Raw genomic sequence first — 21,215 nt, 5'->3', positions numbered from 1 at the left:
TCCCTGCATGTGTGACACCCTCGCCTGCATCTGCAGTGCCTCCTGAAGCTCTCACCAGGAAATCATCCTGTCTCTGGCATGGAGAACTTTCAGACTGAGGCAGAAAGGATGAAAATCGTTCCAACTAAGGATCCTCTGACAATGGGACCTAGGGAGCTCAGTGTTCCTCTGCCCTGAGTCACAAGTGCAGAGCTGGACACAACCTGAGACTCACAGAGTAAGAGACCAGGGTCCCAGCCTCAGGCACGTTCAGGGAATTGGTATGTTTTATGAAGACAACAGTATAGAGAAAGTAGAATTGTGGGAAGTGCTTCATTCCTATGGGATAGATCTTAGTTGTCATTTACTTGTTTATAATTGGAATGATCTGATTCTTGTGAAACAACACTTTTACCCAAGAGGAAAAATTTCCTAATTATGCTATAGGATTCTAATCAAAGTAGAAGTCATTCATTGTTCTACTACTGTTTGAGACAGTGACAGACTCAGAGGGCATGTGGTTGGCTTTAAGCTATTTTGGATCAGATTATGCACTCTTGTATTTTGTTTTTTATCACTAATCTCATTTCTCATCCACTCTATTTATGGTAAAACTTTAAAATGCATTTGTCAGCAATGTGTTTTCTGCAGTCACCATGTGTACCAGCACACCAGGGCTGCTGCCCTGTCACTCTGGAATCAGCACTCCTATGTTAGTTTTCCACAGTGCACTTCCTTATTATGGGGTCATATTTTTCAACCGCATTTACAAGATCACTTGACTTTTGCAGGAGTGTCCCACATTTTAAAATGCATCCCAAAGCTAGGAAAACAGTAAATTTCGATATATTTTTTGTGTTCCTGGTTCTTTTTCTACTGCAATGATCTCACTTAAGCCATTTTATAGGTGAAGACTTCTTGGTAACATGTATGAGTGCAGGTCTATGTAAACACCTGGTATCCATGTACATGTTCTGAGGAGGACATAAGATAGCATCTGATCCCCTGGAGTGCAGTTACAGGCTGCTGTGAGTCAACTGAAGTGGATGCTAGCAAGGGAGCTAAGGCCTCTGGGAAAGAAAAGTACCCTTAACTGCTAACCCAACTGTGAGGCCCCAATGAAAGGTCTTTAGCTAGAACACACACCTGTTTCTTTTTCCCTGAGTTTTCCAGGCTCTGTACACAGCTGAGGCATCATCTCTTGGAATGGTGTAGTCCTCTCTTTCTCATGGTTTCCTAACTCCATACAACCCAAGGGTCATCTCAGAATGACCCTCTCTCCTCACTGTTCTCCAGCAAGGCTCTAGGCAGGTCTGATTTTGGGAGGAGCTTCAGGCTCTGAAGGTTGGGAGGAAACTCATCAGGGTGTGGCCAGACAGGGTTCCTGAGCAGAGCTGACTGGTTGCAGGAGGAGGAGGGGACACTTCCACAGCCACCCTGACACCACAGCCCAGGCCTTGGTTACTTGCTTCTGTCTCCAGCAGCCACACAAGCACCATGAAGAGGCTGCTGTGCTCTCTGCTGGGGCTTCTGTGCACCCAGGTTTGCTGTGAGTCTGGCTGTCAGCATTCAGGGCACCTGAGAGGATCTGGCTCAGTGCATGGGGGGTGGGGAGAGCAGCTGAGGAGTCCTGCAGAGCTCCCACCTTCTCAGAGGGCATGGGTGTGCTCAGGGCTCTGTGGACACTGCAATGGCGGCCATCTGTGTCTCTTTCTCTGTTTCTAACCAGGGGTAAAAGGGCAGCAAGTGCAGCAGAGTCCCGTGTCCTTGGTTCTGCAGGAGGGAGAGGACGCGGAGCTGCACTGTAACTTTTCCACAGCTTCGAACAGTATGCAGTGGTTTTACCAACGTCCTGGGGGAAGCCTCGTCAGCCTGTTCTACAATCCTTCAGGAACAAAGCAGAAGGGAAGACTGACATCCACCACAGTCACTAGTGAACGTCGCAGCTCTTTGCACATTTCCTCCTCCCAAACCACAGACTCAGGCACTTACCTGTGTGCTATGGAACCACAGCGCTCCCCACACACCTGCAGCCTGTACACAAACCTTCAGCTGGGTGGGTGAGGCCCTCACCAGTAACAAGACATCAGGAAGCCCCAAAGAATATCTGTCTGGTTTAATATCCCTTTCCTGCATTAGTAGAGTTGTAACCTCAGGTGAGCTTTTGGCCTTCTAGGGGCAGGACATTGGTCTTTATCTTCATAAATACATACATTGCTCAGTACACACACCCTCTCAAAGCATAAATGTGTGTCTTAGAACTAGTAGAGAAGCTAATGGGAGGATACAATCAATGTGATCATTTAAGCCACAGTGTGCAGATATCATAAATGCTACGCAGAAAAAGGAATGGAAGGCAAAGGCAGGCTTTCAGGTAGAACTGCTTTGGTACGAGTTCAGGGTTAGTGAGGTGAAATTAAACTGACACAACAACAAAACCGCTGACCCAGGTAAGATGCAGAATGCACAGAGAACTGGCAACTCTAGTCTCTGTTCTGCTGTTGTGATAAAACACTGAGGAAAAGCAACTTATAATGTGATCAGAATTATTTAGCTTTCACTTCCAAGTCCTAGTTCACCACTGATGCCTGATTGAGGCAGGAAATCAACCAAGAGATCCAAACAGAAGCCAACCATGGAGGAAGGCTGCTGCTAGCTCACCCACAGACCCATCCCTAATTAGCTTCCCTACACAACCCAGGACCACTTTCCCACAGAATGGTGGCAGCCACAGTGAAATTTACATCTTCTAATTCATTATTGTGAGTTAGCTTTCACCATTACTGTGAAATTTTTCAGTAGAGATCTGAACATCTTTAAGAAATTTGACCAGGGAGTATGAAAAAGTACTCAAAACATATTGTTTATGTATACACATTTCAAATAGCTTTAAATAGTATATCTAAAAAGTGTTCTTACAACTCAATAAAAGAAAATGATTGACTCTTTCTATAATGAGCAAAATGAGCAGACTCTCCTAATGAACATGTATGGAATAAGGACAAATAGAATGCAGTTAGGGGTTGTTTGGTTTAGTAAAGTGGTGGTTGTAGGATCTCCATGACTTTATTAGAAGATGGAGGCCATTGCCAAAAACCACAACAAATCAAGATGCAGAGCTGTGGAGCCTGGTAACAGTGGGTGTGTCTATAGTATAAGCCCTGCTCCTGCTCAAGCTCAGGAAACACTGAAGAAGACAGCAGGAAAGATGGTAAGAGCCAGAGGATCAGGGTGTTGCTGTGTAATTGTGTCTCCTGGGAATGTTGGAAGCTGTACAGATAAAGACTCACCAACATAGCACCTCAACTTGAACTGAAATGCAACAGCAACAGACATGCTAACCAGATAGGGAAAGCACAAATGTCTCTCTCCTAGACAATTGCTATTGGAAACCAAGAATGCTGATGGTGGAGAAACAGTATTTCCCTGAGATGAGCACCCCACTTTGTTGTCCCCTACTGATTGGTCAGTCCTGAAAACATACATACAAGTAACATTATCTAGATTGAACTGGCTGTATTTATATATTTAGGAATAAATATGCATATGCGTACATATATAACAATGATTAATGAAAGAAGAGGCCATAATTTTCAAAGCCAGGATGAAGAAATATATGAAAGGTTTTGATAGATGACAAGGAGGATGGATTTATGTGATTATATTATAATCTCAAAAAATATAAATATTTTAGTTAAAAAGAATGTTTGTGAACAAGTGGTCTAAATAAAAGGTCAAAAAGTATAACTCATGTCATATACAGCTATTTGCTTATTATATGAAGTTCTATTGTAAGTAGTGAACATTCTCATTTTTTTATTTATGTGTGGCTTCCCTCATTTTTCAGAAGTGGTTTTAGGCAAGATGTCGATGCCAAGAAATGCTTACTGAAAGGAGCCTGATATGGCTGTCTCTTGAGTGCCCTTGCCAGAGGCTTACATATGCAGAGGCAGATGCTCACAGGCAACCATTGGACAAAGTGTGGGGTCCCCAGTGGAGGAGTTAGAAAAAGGACTTAAGTAACTGAACCGGTTTGCATCCTCATAGGAAGAAGAACAATATCAACCAACCAGCTCCCCCCCACCCCCCCCCCACACACAAAGTTTCCCGGGAATAAGCCATTAACCAAGGAGTACACATGGCTCCAGCCACATATGTAGCAGAGGACAGCTTTGTCAAGCATCAGTGGGAGGAGAGGTTCTTGGTCCGATGAAGGCTTAATAGATACCCCAGTGTAGGGGAACTGAGGGTGGGAAGGTGGGAGTGGGGTGGGTGGAGGAACACACTCATGGAAGCAGGGGGAGGGAGGATGGCTTTCGGGGGGGGAGGGGGTAGAAGGAAAAGAGATAACATTTGAAATGTAAATAAAGAAAATATCCAAAGTAAAAAACCATTAAAAAAAAGAAAAAGAAAAAGAAAGATGAGATTCATGATGGTGCATGGAGAAAAAGCTGGAAGGGAAGGAAAGAAAATCATCCTATAGCTGACCTCCTCATAGACAAAATCTCTCTTCATCTCAAAAATATTGACCCCAGAGAAGTATTTAATGCATTTCCTAAAGGCCCAGGCCATAAGATCAGGAAAATGTTGAGTGAAGATCTTCCTATGTGGCCACAGGAGGGCAGTGCTGCTTCAGAGCAGCTGAAGGCTCTGTGTCTTCTACATACTTCTCAGTCAACTAGGATTTAAAATTATTTAAAATAATTAAAGAATTGTTTTCTATGTTGTCTAAGTTTAATTATAGATCAAATTCATTCATCTATATAGCTATTTATCTATATTATATCTGTTTATTCTGGGCCCATAATGTTGACAGATAGGAATTTGTAAGTGAACACCATGAAGATGTTTGCTATCCTTCAAGGCTAGAGCTGTATTTCTGCTCAGATTGAGGGGTAATCTGGGACTTAGAAGCCCAGGACCCACAGAGCTCTGAAGGGATAAGGTTCCCAATGGAAGGAAATCCAGATACATGGGAGCCCGGAAAGCACACATCTCCGGGGTGTAACAGTGTCACAAGGGAAGGGCGTCCTGAGGCATGAGAGCTCAGGAACAACACAGCTCTGGGAAGAAGTCTCCTAAGAAGAGCCATTGCAGCTCACAGGGGAGGGCGTCCATGCCTGAGACGAGGAGCTCAGGAGCCTCAGCCCTGCTCCACTTCTTCCCTTCTTCCCTTTTTCTCTTCATTGTTTCTTGACTTCTTCCGAAGAGACAGAAAAACTCAGAAAAGATATTTATTGAAGGGTCCAGGGCATAGAAGGTCAAATTCAGGAGTGGCTGCCTCTGCTCACAAGAGCAGACAGCAGGGAACTGGACAAAGGGCAGGTCTTATATAGGATTTCTTCGGGACAGAGCTTTCTGGGTCAGAGATTTCCAGATTCAAGATTGTTGGGATTTCAATTCATGAGCTTGGGGAACTCAGAAATTGGTGTGGGTTTTTTGTTTGTTTGTTTGTTTTTTGTTTTTGTTCTTGCTTTTGCTGAGGTAGCTCTTGCTTTTGCTGGTGCATTTTTCCTGCCTGCAGATTGGTGGTTTTTGTTTACCCCCCAACCCCCACCCTTTCCCTGCATCAGACCCATGGGTTAAGATGGGAAGTTCTTCTTCACCTCAGAAGGCTTTGGCTGAAGTGCCATTTCTGTGGGTTACTGGATGGGGTTGGAGAAGAGGTGCTAGTACTCTGGACAGGAGGACAGCTGCAGTGATATTTCAAGAAGGTCATAGGGTGAGGCAGGAAAGAAGATATGTCACTGTGGACAGCTCCTGTGATAGCTGCAGCTGAGGTGTTATGGTGTAGCCATTTTGACAGCTCCTGTGGGGGCATCTTGTGGTGTAGGCTGGGGCAGGAAGGACTTATTACCCTGTTCCATCTGAACTGCTCTTAAGCCCATTTGGCCAGCCCAGAGGGTCAAGTTCTCTTGACTCCTGACCCACGGAAGCTTGTCTTTCCTTTTCCTGCATTCTTCTTCCTCCTCATGATCCTCCTCTGACCCCAAGCAGGTGAAACCCAAACCCCACCTATGTCTTTTCTTCCTAGCCACTGACTGTTGGGGTCTTTATTTACCAGTTAAAACTAACGTGGAGGAAGGGTCAGTCAGCATCTGCATGTAGACTCCTTCATCTCTGGGACAACCAGTCTTGAGAACCCAAAATTAACATTAGAATACAGGCAGCATCAGGCCAATCCATTACATTCCCTCCATTTTGTTCAATTAAAGCTTTTCCTCATGCCTTATAGCTGGATCTCATGGAGGCATTTTCTCAAAAGTAGCTCCTTTCTCTGTGGTAACTCCAGCTTGTGTCAAGTTGACACACAAAACCTACCAGTATAAATTGACCCCTTGTCAACTTGACAGACAAACACATCACTATTAAACCTCATCCATAAGACTCAGTGTTGCAGTATAGGGCAATACCAGAACAGGGAAGTGGGAAGGGGTGGATGGGGGAACAAGGGAAGGGAAGAGGGCTTATGGGACTTTCAGGGAGTGGGGAGCCAGAAAAGGGGAAATCATTTGAAATGTAAATAAAAATATATCGAATAAAAAAAAACCTCATCCCTACTTTTTATTCATTCCCATGATCTAAATAACCATGAAAGTCCCTCAGTCTTGCATATTAAAGGCTCAATCCTTTAAAATTTCCAATATCTTTTAAAATGCAAGGTCTTTTAAGAATTCAAAATCTCTTTACTGTGGACTCCACTAAAATACCTTCTTAATTCAAGAGGAAAAAAATATCAGGGCACAGTGACAATCAAAAGCAAAATCAGACCCCACTGCCCAATGTCTGGGACCCAACTCATGATCTTCTAGGCTCCTTCAAGGCTTGGGTCAGTTCTTCATCCCTGCCATTTTGTAGCACATACCTTGTCTTCTAGGCTCCTGCTGTTGGTGTTCTGTCTGAACTCCACACCTAGAGTTACCTGGCAACAACCAGGAATGCTCCTCCCCACTTACCTCTCCATAACCAGATAGTCCTGGACTACTCATTTCCATCCCTGTAATTCTTTCAGACCGGACAATTATGGGTCAGAGTTGTGACTGTGAAATGCCCCCCATCATCCTCATTTGATGCCCTGTCTTCTTGCTGGAGGTGGCCTCTATAAGTTCCCTCTACCTACTGTCAGACTACTGGCTTAGTTCTTAATAGCTGAGTAGCATTCCATTGTTTAAAGGAACCACATTTTCTGTGTCCATTCTTCTCTCGTGGGATATCTAGGCTATTTCCAGCTTCTGGCTATCACAAATAAGGCTGCTATGAACATAGTGCAACACATGCTCCTGACCACAATTCAGAAGACCCAGCAAACAGCTGAAAGAGTCAGATACAGAGAGATGCAGCCAGCCAAAGACAGAAGCAGCTGACCGCTGTTGTTGAATTAGGGAAGGCTGAAAGAAGCTGAGGAGAAGGGTGATCCTGTAGGAGAACCAGCCATCCCAATTAACTTGGACCCATGAGATCTCTAAATTATGGGACCACCAAACAGGCAGCCTACAACAGCTGCTATGAGGCCACCAACACACATTTAGTAGAGGACTGCTGGGTCTGTGTTCATTCAGAGATGATCCACCTAACCCTCAAGAGACTGGAGACCCCAGGGAGTTCAGAGGTCAGATGGGGTGGGGAGTGAGGATATCCACGTGGAGACAAGGGCATGGGGAGGAGGTATGGGATGTGGAACAGTCGAAGGGTGGACGTGGTGGGGGAAATGAAATATGGAGTGTAAATATAAATTAATTAATTAAAAACCAATCCCCAAGTCTAAGCTCTCTATTTAGTTCCTCCCTGTCCAGAACTATAATTATTTGTATATTATCTTTTTTTTTTTAAATTTAGTTTTTTTCCGATATAATTTATTTACATTTCAAATGATTTCCCCTTTTCTAGCCCCCCCCCCACTCCCCGAAAGTCCCGTAAGCCCCCTTCTCTTCCCCTGTCCTCCCTCCCACCCCTTCCCAGTTCCCCGTTCTGGTTTTGCCAAATACTGTTTCATTGAGTCTTTCCAGAACCAGGGACCACTTCTGCTTTCTTCTTGTATCTCATTTGATGTGTGGATTATGTTTTGGGTGTTCCAGTTGTATATTATCTTTTAAAGTGACAATATATGTATACTTTATAATGTAACTAAAACCAGACAATGCAACTTAAGGTATTGGGATGACGATCTTCTTATGATTGCTTCCTGCTGAATTGGAGCAAAGAATTCCTTGGGGGAGGAAATTAGAAAAAATGGTTAGTCCAAAGAAAGCTAGGTGAAGGCTTTGTTGTCCAGTATCTGCTTAACTGAAATCCCATCTGGAACCATCTAAAAGGCTGGATGAACCAAAGAAATTTCAGAACTAAATAGTTCATTTGTTTTAAATCAACCCTTATTCAATGTAGTGTCAGAAATCCCCCACCATTGATATTTGTTTTAAACCATTTATTCTTCCAGTTTGTGTCAGAAATATCCTCTTTGTCCTCATTTGTCTAACTTCTATTTTCAGATCACCTTTACTTTCATTTTTCTCTTATTTCTTTTACCCCTCAGAACACATATGTGTTGTGTGCCTCTACATGTCTGTTTTGTTTTGCTTTTAACATCATGTCCTTCAATAACACTCATTTTTCTCCAGATGGCATAAGTTCGTATTTCCTTCTGGCTGACTATTACTCTGCTGTTTCAGATATAACAATTTGCACATTCATTGTCTGACTTGGTTGGATCTACATCTTGGTAACAGCAAATGGTGCTGTAATAAAAATACATACACAGGTGTGTGCTTATGTGTTGACTCTCTTATATGATGACCTCAGTTCCCCTAGATAAATGTTTGTAAATGGCATTAGATTAGCTAGGTCATTGATCCTTCCTTTTTTTCTCCCTCCCTCCCTCCCCTCCCTCCCTCCCTCTCTCCCCTCCCTCCTTCTCTTCCTCTTTCCTTCGTTCCTTCATTCCTTCCTTCCTTCCTTCCTTTCTTTCCTCTATTTCTTTCTTTCAGAGATTCCACACAGTTATACTTGGTGACTATACCAACACAAAATTTTACCAATAACATATGATGGCAGAACTATAATGACAGAGTTTCTGATGCTCAGGACTCTGCTTTGAGCAATGCTAAGTTTGAACAGAACAGGAAGTACTTCCTATGTCAGAAAGAGCTTCAGACAAAGTGTCTGTGAAGGGTGGAGCCTGCTGAAAGAACTGAGGCACATGTGAAGTTGGAGTCAGTGTTCTGGGGGTAAAAGGCCACCTGAGTACCCCCAAGCTTCAGCCTAGGAGGAATGGGCAAGATCCTGACAGCATCGTTTTTACTCCTAGGTTTTCACCTGGTAGGTAAGTCATGGAGGAGAAACCTGAGTATGTGGGATTAATGGGGAGGCATGAGAGACTTGGGGCACAGGGCGAAGTCATGATATCTAAGCAGCAAGTACATTTCTAGGAACTTAACAACAGTTGTTATTTCTCTACACAGGGGTGAGTGGCCAGCAGAAGGAGGGACGTGAGCAGCATCAGGTGAGACAAAGTCCCCAGTCTCTGACAGTCTGGGAAGGAGGAACCACAGTTCTGAACTGCAGTTATGAGAACAGCAATTTTGACTACTTCCCATGGTACAGGCGGTACCATGGTACTAGAGAAGGCCTTGCATTCCTGACAGCCATACGATCAGTATCCAATAAAAAGGAAGATGGACGATTCACAATCTTCTTCAATAAAAGTGAGAGAAAGCTCTCCTTGCACATCGCAGACTCTCAGCCTGGAGACTCAGCCACCTACTTCTGTGCAGCAAGTGCACAGTGCTCTCCAGACACCTGCAGCCCATACCCAAACCTGCAGCTGAGGCTCCAGCAGAGCCCTGCTGTGGGACTAAGACTGGCAGAGATACAGAGGAATTTTCATTTGTAGAAATAGTGGATATAAGGATGAGACTCATTCAAGATGGTGACAATCCAAGCTAATGTCACCACTTGCTTTTTTCCAGTCTCCCTTTGTTCCTCAGAAACAGCTGGAATTTTCCGTGTGTTTAACTAGTTTGGATGAATTGCTCTTCTGAGAGGCTGAACAAATAGTTCTGTGTGGTTGGTTTGTACCAGCTCTAAATTATAAAGGTCCCATCTACCTACTCTACTGTCAATAATGTTAATGTGTGAATGTTACAACCCACAGTCAGGAGATTTGACCTTGGCTTCTGGGATAGAAACCACATAGAATTTTCTTTTACCTTAATTTCCCCTGATGACAAGGGAAGCAGTGGTTTACATGACCACTGACCTCTTCCACTTTCTCTTGTTTTGCCTCTCAAATCCTCACCTACCTTCAAGAAATGCATGTAAACCACGAGGCCTTCACAAGGATGCAGGTGTGTCTACAGTACAATTGACATCTTTGAGGAAAAAAGAATTCAGTTTACTCATATAAGGAAAATACATAACCTTCACTAAAGAAGTGACCTCATATTGTATATCAAAATAAACAAAATACAATTTTGAATATATTTTTTTCTAATAGAATCAGCTGCAGTCTTCATGACTATGCACAGAACTGCAAAAGGACCTCTCATTTTCCTCTTCCTTAGTGAGCTTTAAGTCCAATCAGGGATGTGTTTGTTTCCATCAAGTTATGAGTGCCACTATTGTACCACACAGGGCTGTGCATTGTGATTTATAAGCATCACATCAAGACAGGACTATTGATTGCTCTTCCCCTTTGGCAGCTTGTACCTTCTGATATTCTTAAAGTTAGTGGTCAGTGATGAGGCTTTCAGGTCAGATCCAGTTTAAATCTTCCATGTCCTGTGTCAAATATGTGTGACATCTCAGTAGGGACTTACCTTTAGTTTCTGGCATCCAAGGCCAATGGCAATAGACAGCACTCTTCCAAGACCCTCTTGATTTCCATGATCAGCATATCAGAAGAGGTTTCTCATGCCTGGCACTTGGTTTCTTGTTGGATGATGTAGTTATGGCCAGCCCACATGGAATAGCTTCATTAAAAATATATGTGTAAAGTAACTCTAGGTAAACACAAAATAATAAATACCTATAAGTGTTTTTTTTCAAACATCCTCAGTAGTGTTTATCTGTCAGGAGCCATTTAGGAAAGGCTAAAACATACAAATGACCTTCTGGAGATGACACACCATATTGCATTCCTGAGATGGATAATTTTCAATTGCAAAACTTTCAGAAATCTCACCACAGGATTGATTCTTATTGATGTTATGCCTTTTCTGTCATTATTAGATCAATATAACAATTCCTGAGCATCAGTCCGCATTATTGAGCAGATTTTCTGTGGATAAATGAAGATGTGCTTTTTTGCAGCAATGCTATAAAGACAAATTGATGATTCCATAATTATTAATAATGATTCTATAGAATCCCTAAATTTATACAAGTAATTTCGAGCACTCTGTAATATAAAAGTTGTAATTAGGGCTCTGTAAACTTTCATGTGTCTCAATATATTTTCACCAGCATAGAAAGAAGTCTTGAAGCAGATTTACAATCAGGGACAACATTCCATTTGGACCGAATATGAAACCATTATCTGATAACTAAAGGTCATAAACTGAGAATGAACAATTTATTGTAGGTGCAAGGACAAAAAATTAAAATACTGTCTGGTTTATCTATACAAAACTTCAATACTATGAGACACTAGGCATATGATTTGCCTCTTGACAAAATCGTGTTTAGACATAACCATTATTGCTTTAAACACTTAATGGACCTGTGAGTTAGTGACAGATGATGAATGTTTAATTAGATAACTAGTATTAATGGAAATACACGAAAACTCTCTTCAACTTATGTTTAAATTTGTTTGAACTTGTGAACTTTTGAAAAAAAAAGAAGATTAGGATATTATGTGATCATGCATCCCACAAATTTACAAGAACTGGGAATGGTAGCAGTAAGAGAATCAGAGCAGAGCAGAGCAGAGCTGGGCAGAAGAGTGAGCAGAGCACAGCCAGGAGAGAGAGAGAGAGAGAGAGAGAGAGAGAGAGAGAGAGAGAGAGAGAGAGCAGAGAGGGGACAGGTTTCTTCCTATCAAGAGACAGGTGGTTTTCCTTAACAGCAAGTTTGTTCTTACCAACAAGGAGAGGGATTTTTCACGCTAAAAAAAAAGAGAGAAGAAGAAAAGAAAAAAAAAAGAAAAAAAAAGAAAAGAAAAGAAAAGTTTTTTTCTTTCTCAAAGCAATAAAGGTTGAAGCTTAGTTTCCATCCAGAATGCGTGAGATCTCTGTACTGGCGCTTGTTCTATGGAACTTGCTCATGGGGCTTTTGCTCCATCCACTAAATAGATGTATGCATGTGTAAGTACAGGCGTGTGTGTGTGTGTGTGTGTGTGTGTGTGTGTGTTTAAGTATGCATGAATACATATGGAGTTAATGAGGCAGGTAATCAGGCCTGACATGACAAGTCTGTTTGTGTATGAATGTTTGTATGAACATGTATGTATGTCTATCCATATTTGCTTGTGTAGAAGAGCTTCTTTCTGTGAGTATAAGATTCTTTTTCTGACTCAGTAAAAGTTAATTGCTCTAAATCTCCCTCTAGCCTGGTTAGCAGGAGGCTGGGCTTCCAGGCAAGAGAGCAAAGAACTCTTTTACTTTAATCCTCCACTGCTATGCAGCATACATTTATTGCCACAGAATTATAATATAAGCTTATAAAGTAAGAGTTAAGTTTTCCAACATTTATTTAAGCACAGAGAATTATAAGGTAAATAATATGAGAGATAAAGAGTTAAATTTCCCCAGAGCATAATCAAGCACAGAATAGTACTAAAGATTTAAGTTTTTATCCCAGAACAATAAGGAAGAGTTGAGGCTTCAGTACTTAAAGAAGCAAAGAACAATAAGAAATTGTTAAGTGTCATGAAAGGCCAGGGCCCATGAGTCTTTTGGCCAGCATCCAATGGTATGTTCTGCTCAACACACTCCAGCTGGGGCAGGCCCCAGTGTTTATCTTCACTCCTCTCTTTCTTCATTGACCTACCTTCCCACTTCTGAATTAAGCACATAATTATCCATATTTTCCTGAATGACTGATCTGTTTTTTATGATTTCTTAAATATTAAGCTTTATTGTTTTAAAAGATTTTAATTTTGTTTGTGTGTGTATGTGTGAGTACACAGAGTAGACACACATGTGTGCATGTGAAGTAGATTGTGTCCAATCCCTCAAAGCTGGAGTTGCAGGTTTTGCAGGACACTAGCTTGTCAAATGGGTCCTGGGAACTGAACTTGCTGCCTTTATCATTAGCAGAAAGTGTTTTTCACTACTGAGTTATCTCTCCACCACCGTAAGCTTTGTCTTCATTAGGAAGTATTGACAGTCAATTAAATCACAAGGAAAGACAAAGCAGTATTTATGATGAGACCAAATGTCCAGCTCAGGACTCAAGCCCAGTGTACTCCAAATCCACATCTCAGGGGGAGAGACTACGCAGGAGGAGAGCATCCACCTGCTCTGTGGAGAATGAGAGCAGGGGCAGGGCTGTGCCATCGTGAGCTCCGCAGGCTGCTGTGGCTCCCATGGTCTCCTGTAACCACAGAGACTGCAGTCCAGGGCACGTACTCTCAGCTCTCAGCAGGGACATGGACAGAGGAGTATACCTCAGATAGCAGTGGTCCCGATGTACTTGCTCATAGGTCATTTGATCTTGTAGAGAGGCCTGGAGCTCTTTCAGAGATCTTGTTTGTATATCCTCTTCTGATTTATTTCTCTTTTGAGTTGTTTTATCCATTTGGATAATGAGAGCAAGTGAGAGATTATGAACTGCATTCTATATGGAAATGCTGTAGTATACAAAAAAACCAACCACCAATTTCCATGGCATTAACATGCCCCTAAGTGCCTTCAGGTTATTTGTATCATGCACATGAAATAGACTTGAATCAGAGAGAGAGATGGCAAGCTTGTCAAAGATCATTTTGTAATTAGAATTAACAGAACTTAACAAGTGATAATTCAGGGCAATGGAATAGAAACTTCCAGGGCATGTAGTATGTAGAGTTCGCTATGTAAGAGTGCAAGAATCATCATCTGAATGAACCTTAATGTTAGACTTTTAAAAGTTATTCCATCATCATTAGTCATTAGGGAAATGCAAATCAAAACAACCCTAAGATTTCACCTCACACCAGTCAGAATGGCTAAGGTTAAAAACTCAGGAAGCAACAGGTGTTAGTGAGGATGTGGAGAAAGAGGAACACTCCTCCACTGCTGGTGGGATTGCAAGAAGGTACAATCACTCTGGAAATCAGTCTGGAGGTTCCTCAGAAAACTGAATGTGACACTACCGGAGGACCCTGCTATACCTCTCCTGGGCATATACCCAGAGGATTCTCCGGCATGTAATCAGGACACATGCTCCACTATGTTCATAGCAGCCTTATTTATAATAGTCAGAAGCTGGAAAGAACCCAGATCTCCCTCAATAGAGGAATGGATACAGAAAATGTGGTATATTTACACAATGGAATACTACTCAGCAATTAAAAATAATGAATTCATGAAATTCTTAGGCAAATGGTTGGAACTGGAAAATATCATCCTAAGTGAGATAACCCAATCACAAAAGAATATACATGGAATGCAATCACTGATAAGTGGATATTAACTAGCCCAGAAGCTCTGAATACCCAAGACACAAGTAGCATATCAAATGACTCCCATGAAGAAGTAAGGAGAGGGCCCTGATCCTGGAAAGACCTGATCCAGCATTGTAGAGGAGTACCAGGACAGAGAAAAAGGAGGGAGGTGATTGGAGTATGGGTGTAGAGAAGGCTTATGGGACATATGGGGAGGGGGGAACTGGGAAAGGGGAAAGTGTTTTGGGATGTAAACAAAGAATTTAGAAAAGAAAAAAAAAGAAAAAAAGAGGAGATACAACAACAACAAAAAGTTATTCCATGTTTGTAAAAGTGGGATTTTTTAAGTATTGCTCTTTATCTCTGTGTCTCTCTGCCTGTCTATCTCTTTGTCTCTGTCTCTGTGTCTATGTTCTGTTTAGCTGTGTCTGTCTTCTGTGTCTTTGTGTATGTGTGTGTGTGTGTGTGTGTGTGTGTGTGTGTGTGTGTGCGAGTGTGTTAACCAGTGCTCATGGTTAATATTTGATATCTTCTATTGCTGTCCACCTTTTTATTTGGGGTGGGGATAGACACTCACTGAACCTGAATGTCACCAACTCAACTACACTGACTGACTTGTGAAATCCTTGAATATTTTTGTCTTTGCTTTTCAGATCTTGATCTGCAGGCACACCCTACACCATCTAGATCCTCATGTGGCTGCCAGTGACCCACACATAGGTCCTCATGGTGTACAGAATGGATACTCATTGTTGTACTGACACAAGTATCTCCTAGACCTCCATAGACTATTATTTTATTCCTGTTACAATTTCATATAACTTTAGCAAAAGGGACCTTCTGGAATTCTAATGGACTGCCCTTTACCACACGATTTAGGACTAGCTTTGTTAATTGCAGAGTTTAAATAAACCCTAGCACTCATTAAGGGAAGAAGATTATTTCACATTCCAGTATTTCATGGGGAGACAGATGCATGGACTTGTGAGGACTTTTTCCTTATTAACCATTATTAGCAAATTGATGTAGAGAAATAAACATACGACAATGATCTATATGTACATTACTTATCACACATGGTTCATGATGAATTTAACTTTGGGCCCTAAAATTATCCCACTGAATAATACCCATGTGTGTAAAGCAGCTACGTCCTTAGCATGGACGTTCCTATGCTCCCTTTTAGGTGCTGCCTCCTTTATCTTACAAGAAAGACAGGGAAGTAAGTAAAAGCCTCTGGTGAGCTACACCTTTCCTCTCTCTACATATAACTTGTGGCCTATGATCATAAGAAACCCCATTTCCTGTTCGAAGTGCTATGTAAGAATGCAGGCAGTGCATGTGTCAGGCACTTGGACACTGATCGCTGAGCTGAGGCAGAGCAGACACACTGCAGAAGATGGTGTGCCTCATGCCTGCTTACAGCCTGCTCTGTGTGCTGGGGGTCTTGGCTTTCCCTGGTATGAATGCATCATGTATAACTAAGGGTATCAAACAGAAAGCATCACCAGGCATATGGCAGTTCCTATAGACATGAGGGGGAGAAAGGATTGGAGAGAAAACAGCAAAATGTATTCAGTGAGGATTGTCTCTGGGTTTGTCCCAATTCCCAAAGTGTTTTGTTCACACTGTCACAGGATAAGCTTTTAATTCTTCCTTCTGATTGCTCTGCAGGATCTAATGTGGCCCAGAAAGTGACTCAAGTCCAGTCAACAGCAAGCAGGCAGGAGGGAGACGAGGTCACCCTGGACTGTTCATATGAGACAAGTGAGATCATATACCATCTTTTCTGGTATAGACAGCATCTTAATGGAGAACTGGTTTTCCTTATCCGCCAAGTTTCTTCTTCTACAGCAAAACAGAGCAGTGGCCGATATTCTGTAGACTTCCAGAAATTATTCAAGTCTATCAGCCTTGTTATTTCAGCCTTACAGCCAGAAGATTCAGGAAAGTATTTCTGTGCTCTCTGGGAGCTGGCACAGTGTTTGAAGTGACAGTACAAGCTGAACAAAAACTTGGGCTTCTTAAGCAGAGCCCCCCGTCTGAGGGAGGAAGCCCAGCTGAGAAGCACATCTGCACATCCTGAACAAGAAGGTCCAACTGTGGATGCTGCCTCTGTGGTCTGCATCAGAACTGTGTTTCTAAGTAAAACCTCAGCCCATGCAGTTTAGGAACAGTTATGGTGAGCAGCTTTCTATAATACTTTGTCTTAAAACAGTTAAAAATAGATCATAGAGAACATGTGTATTATTTTCTACAGTTTGGAATCTTATACCACAATAATATAAAGTATCAGCTTCTCTTTAAGTTGGGAATAGCACATACCACAGATAAGTTATCTGGAATAGCAAAAATAATTTCCTTGTAAAAGTTACACTAAGAGAAAAAAGATCTAGCATGGGTGAAGTAGTCAGAGACAAATAATAAGGAGTTCACCTCATGGAATTGCTGGTGGTGACTGGTTTATGCCCCCAAGAAAACCTTTGTCTTTGCATCTGGGACTGAGCCTGAAGAGCTGAAGATCAGCTTGACCAGCAACTGGGAAGGACAGCTGCATAAAGACATCTCATGTACTGAGATGTGTGAAAAATACAGTGAGACCCAGAATGCAATTGGTGTCTAGAAGAACAAAACTTTCTTTTTTTAAAACAAAACTAAAGATTTATTCCATTCAAAATATAAAATATCCAAAGAAACAAAATCTATTAATACTAGAAATTTTTTCTATATTCTTTGTTTATATTCCAAATGATTTTCCCTTTCCCGGTTCTCCCCTCCCCCTAAGTCCCATAAGTCCCCTTCCCTCTTCCACTTCTCCAATCAACCCCCTCCCACTCCTCTGTCATGGCAATCCTGTACAATGCTGCATCAAGACTTTCCAGGACCTGGGCCCTCTCCTTCCTTCTTCTTGGGAATAATTTGATATGTGGGTTGTGTTTTGGGTATTCTGAGCTTCTGGGCTAATATCCACTTATCAGTGGATATCACTCATTTCACTAGTTAAACATTGGTTCAAAATCAGTACATTTCATCCAAATGTAATTAAACTCTATTGCAGGTTTAGAAATTTGGCTAAGTCATTATGTCTGGTAGTACAGACATATTCCCTGCTAAACAGTTATAGGTAACACACATCAAAAGCAAATCACCAGGAGAAATCATATAAGACAAACAGAAGTTAAAAATAAAAGAGGAAGAAAAACTTAGAAGCCACATCCATCTGATGCACAAAGCAGAATGAATAAAAACAAAATACTTGATCCAATTAAAATTGGGATGGTATATTTTAAGACTTGAAAATACTTAACTATCAGTCAAATATGGCTATATTTGGCAAGTGATCTTTTCAATTCCACATAGAAATAAAAACATTTTTAGGAAACCACAAATTAAAACAATTCAAAACAACTGACACAACACTGGATAAAATCCTTAGAGCAACTCTACGAATGGAAGAATGAAGACAGTATCACCCATAAGGAAGCATACATAATAAATTTCATGAAAGGAAGGGATAAAAGGAGAGAGCAAGGAAGGAATCTACTATGTCTAAGATAGCTGACCAACAGACCCCAAATAAGAACATGGACGGAAGAGGAGACCACAGAAGATGCATGTGACCAAAACATTGACACTATCATTGGAGACAGCAAGCTGCTACCAAAAATAAAGGTAAATGGATTGTTATTAAATTAAGATTAAGTAGGCAAAGCATGCTGGAGTTGTCTACACCAACTGTGCAGAAAGAAAGAAGCCAGCTCTTAATTAATCCTTGTTAAAGGTTACTCAATTGGACTCCATGGAACCTGACTGAGGTTTTGAGTTCTTCTCTGCACCCGGGGTATGGGAATGCTGCTGGGCAGGCAGAATGTGGAGTGCTAGTCTGTGTTTACCCTGCACCCTGAAATGCTATCAGGTGCTAGGTTTGAGTGAAGTACTGATAAACCCCACCACTCTGGGAGTGGAAAAACACAATCTAAGATGTGGGAGACTGAAGCTGGGATTCCCTGACTCCTGGGCATCCAATTACCACTAGAAACCACACTGAGAGGTTGGAATAGAGGATTGGAGTCCGGGGGTCAGTGATGAGGATCCCAGAGGCCGGGAATTCCAAAACTCCTGAACATCCAGATGCCAGGAGGTTGTGGGGAGTTGGGAATGAAGTTGGGCCAATGGGCTGAGGAGACCATGGATGGAAGGATGGGGAACTCTGGCTTAGCTCAGTAGTGGGGATTCCAGAAGTGCAGAGGGGCCACATGTGGATGAGGCTCTGTGTATGAAGGCCTTCTCCATGTTCCTCACAGGATCTCATGGCTTTCATTGTCTCTGGCAAGAATTCTGGTGTAATTCTGATAGGTTTGCCTTTATACGTTACTTGAACTTTTCCCCTTACTGCTTTTAATATTCTTTCTTTTTTTTTATTCGATATAATTTATTTACATTTCAAATGATTTCCCCTTTTCTAGCCCCCCCCCCACTCCCCGAAAGTCCTGTAAGCCCCCTTCTCTTCCCCTGTCCTCCCTCCCACCCCTTCCCAGTTCCCCGTTCTGGTTTTGCCAAATACTGTTTCACTGAGTCTTTCCAGAACCAGGGACCACTCCTGCTTTCTTCTTGTATCTCATTTGATGTGTGGATTATGTTTTGGGTATTCCAGTTTTCTAGGTTAATAACTACTTATTAGTGAGTGCATACCATGATTCACCTTTTGAGTCTGGGTTACCTCACTTAGTATGATGTTCTCTAGCTCCATCCATTTGCCTAAGAATTTCATGAATTCATTGTTTCTAATGGCTGAATAGTACTCCATTGTGTAGATATACCACATTTTTTGTATCCACTCTTCTGTTGAGGGATACCTGGGTTCTTTCCAGCATCTGGCAATTATAAATAGGGCTGCTATGAACATAGTAGAGCATGTATCCTTATTACATGGTGGGGAATCCTCTGGGTATATGCCCAGGAGTGGTATAGCAGGATCTTCTGGAAGTGAGGTGCCCAGTTTTCGGAGGAACCACCAGACTGCTTTCCAGAGTGGTTGTACCAATTTGCAACCCCACCAGCAGTGGAGGAGTGTTCCTCTTTCTCCGCACCCTCTCCAACACCTGCTGTCTCCTGAATTTTTAATCTTAGCCATTCTGACTGGTGTAAGATGAAATCTTAGGGTTGTTTTGATTTGCATTTCCCTAATGACTAATGAAGTTGAGCATTTTTTAAGATGCTTCTCCGCCATCCGAAGTTCTTCAGGTGAGAATTCTTTGTTTAACTCTGTACCCCATTTTTTAACAGGGTTGTTCGGTTTTCTGGAGTCTAACTTCTTGAGTTCTTTATATATATTGGATATTAGCCCTCTATCTGATGTAGGATTGGTGAAGATCTTTTCCCAATTTGTTGGTTGCCGATCTGTCCTCTTGATGGTGTCCTTTGCCTTACAGAAACTCTGTAACCTTATGAGGTCCCATTTGTCAATTCTTGCTCTTAGAGCATACGCTATTGGTGTTCTGTTCAGAAACTTTCTCCCTGTACCGATGTCCTCAAGGGTCTTCCCCAGTTTCTTTTCTATTAGCTTCAGAGTGTCTGGCTTTATGTGGAGGTCCTTGATCCATTTGGATTTGAGCTTAGTACAAGGAGACAAGGATGGATCAATTCGCATTCTTCTGCATGCTGACCTCCAGTTGAACCAGCACCATTTGTTGAAAAGGCTATCTTTTTTCCATTGGATGTTTTCAGCCTCTTTGTCGAGGATCAAGTGGCCATAGGTGTGTGGGTTCATTTCTGGATCTTCAATCCTGTTCCATTGATCCTCCTGCCTGTCACTGTACCAATACCATGCAGTTTTTAACACTATTGCTCTGTAGTATTGCTTGAGGTCAGGGATACTGATTCCCCCAGATTTTCTTTTGTTGCTGAGAATAGTTTTAGCTATCCTGGGTTTTTTGTTGTTCCAGATGAATTTGATAATTGCTCTTTCTAACTCTGTGAAGAATTGAGTTGGGATTTTGATGGGTATTGCATTGAATCTGTATAGTGCTTTAGGCAAAATGGCCATTTTAACTATATTGATTCTACCGATCCATGAGCATGGGAGGTTTTCCCATTTTTTGAGGTCTTCTTCCATTTCCTTCTTCAGAGTCTTGAAGTTCTTGTCATACAGATCTTTCGCTTGTTTGGTAAGAGTCACCCCAAGATACTTTATACTGTTTGTGGCTATTGTGAAGGGGGTCATTTCCCTAATTTCTTTCTCAGCCTGCTTATCCTTTGAGTATAGGAAGGCCACTGATTTGCTTGAGTTGATTTTGTAACCTGCCACTTTGCTGAAGTTGTTTATCAGCTGTAGGAGCTCTCTAGTGGAGTTCTTTGGGTCACTTAGGTAGACGATCATGTCGTCTGCAAATAATGATAGTTTGACTTCCTCCTTTCCAATTTGTATCCCTTTGACCTCCTTATGTTGTCGAATTGCCCAAGCTAGTACCTCAAGTACAATATTGAAAAGATAAGGAGAAAGGGGGCAGCCTTGTCTGGTCCCTGATTTCAGTGGGATTGCTTCAAGTTTCTCTCCGTTTAGTTTGATGCTGGCTACCGGTTTGCTGTATATTGCTTTTACTATGTTTAGGTATGGGCCTTGAATTCCTGTTCTCTCCAAGACTTTAAGCATGAA

The 21,215-nt window shown here is 41.9% G+C and overlaps 2 gene segments (V, D, J or C); both read left to right on the top strand.

Annotated features, from left to right (window-relative positions):
• Positions 1-1,390: 1,390 nt before the first annotated feature.
• On the top strand, positions 1,391-2,043 carry LOC127690728 (T cell receptor alpha variable 22-like). The segment is given in 2 exon segments: positions 1,391-1,528; positions 1,709-2,043. Coding segments are annotated over 2 exon segments (387 nt in total).
• A 7,043-nt stretch (positions 2,044-9,086) lies between these two features.
• Positions 9,087-9,865, top strand: LOC127690726 (T cell receptor alpha variable 23/delta variable 6-like). The segment is given in 2 exon segments: positions 9,087-9,295; positions 9,435-9,865. Coding segments are annotated over 2 exon segments (483 nt in total).
• Positions 9,866-21,215: the final 11,350 nt, after the last annotated feature.

The sequence above is a fragment of the Apodemus sylvaticus genome, chromosome 8 (assembly GCF_947179515.1).
Source record: "Apodemus sylvaticus chromosome 8, mApoSyl1.1, whole genome shotgun sequence".
Taxonomy (NCBI): domain Eukaryota; kingdom Metazoa; phylum Chordata; class Mammalia; order Rodentia; family Muridae; genus Apodemus; species Apodemus sylvaticus.
The sequence above is the reverse complement of the archived record's forward strand: the minus strand, read 5'-3'. Positions and strand labels throughout refer to the sequence as shown.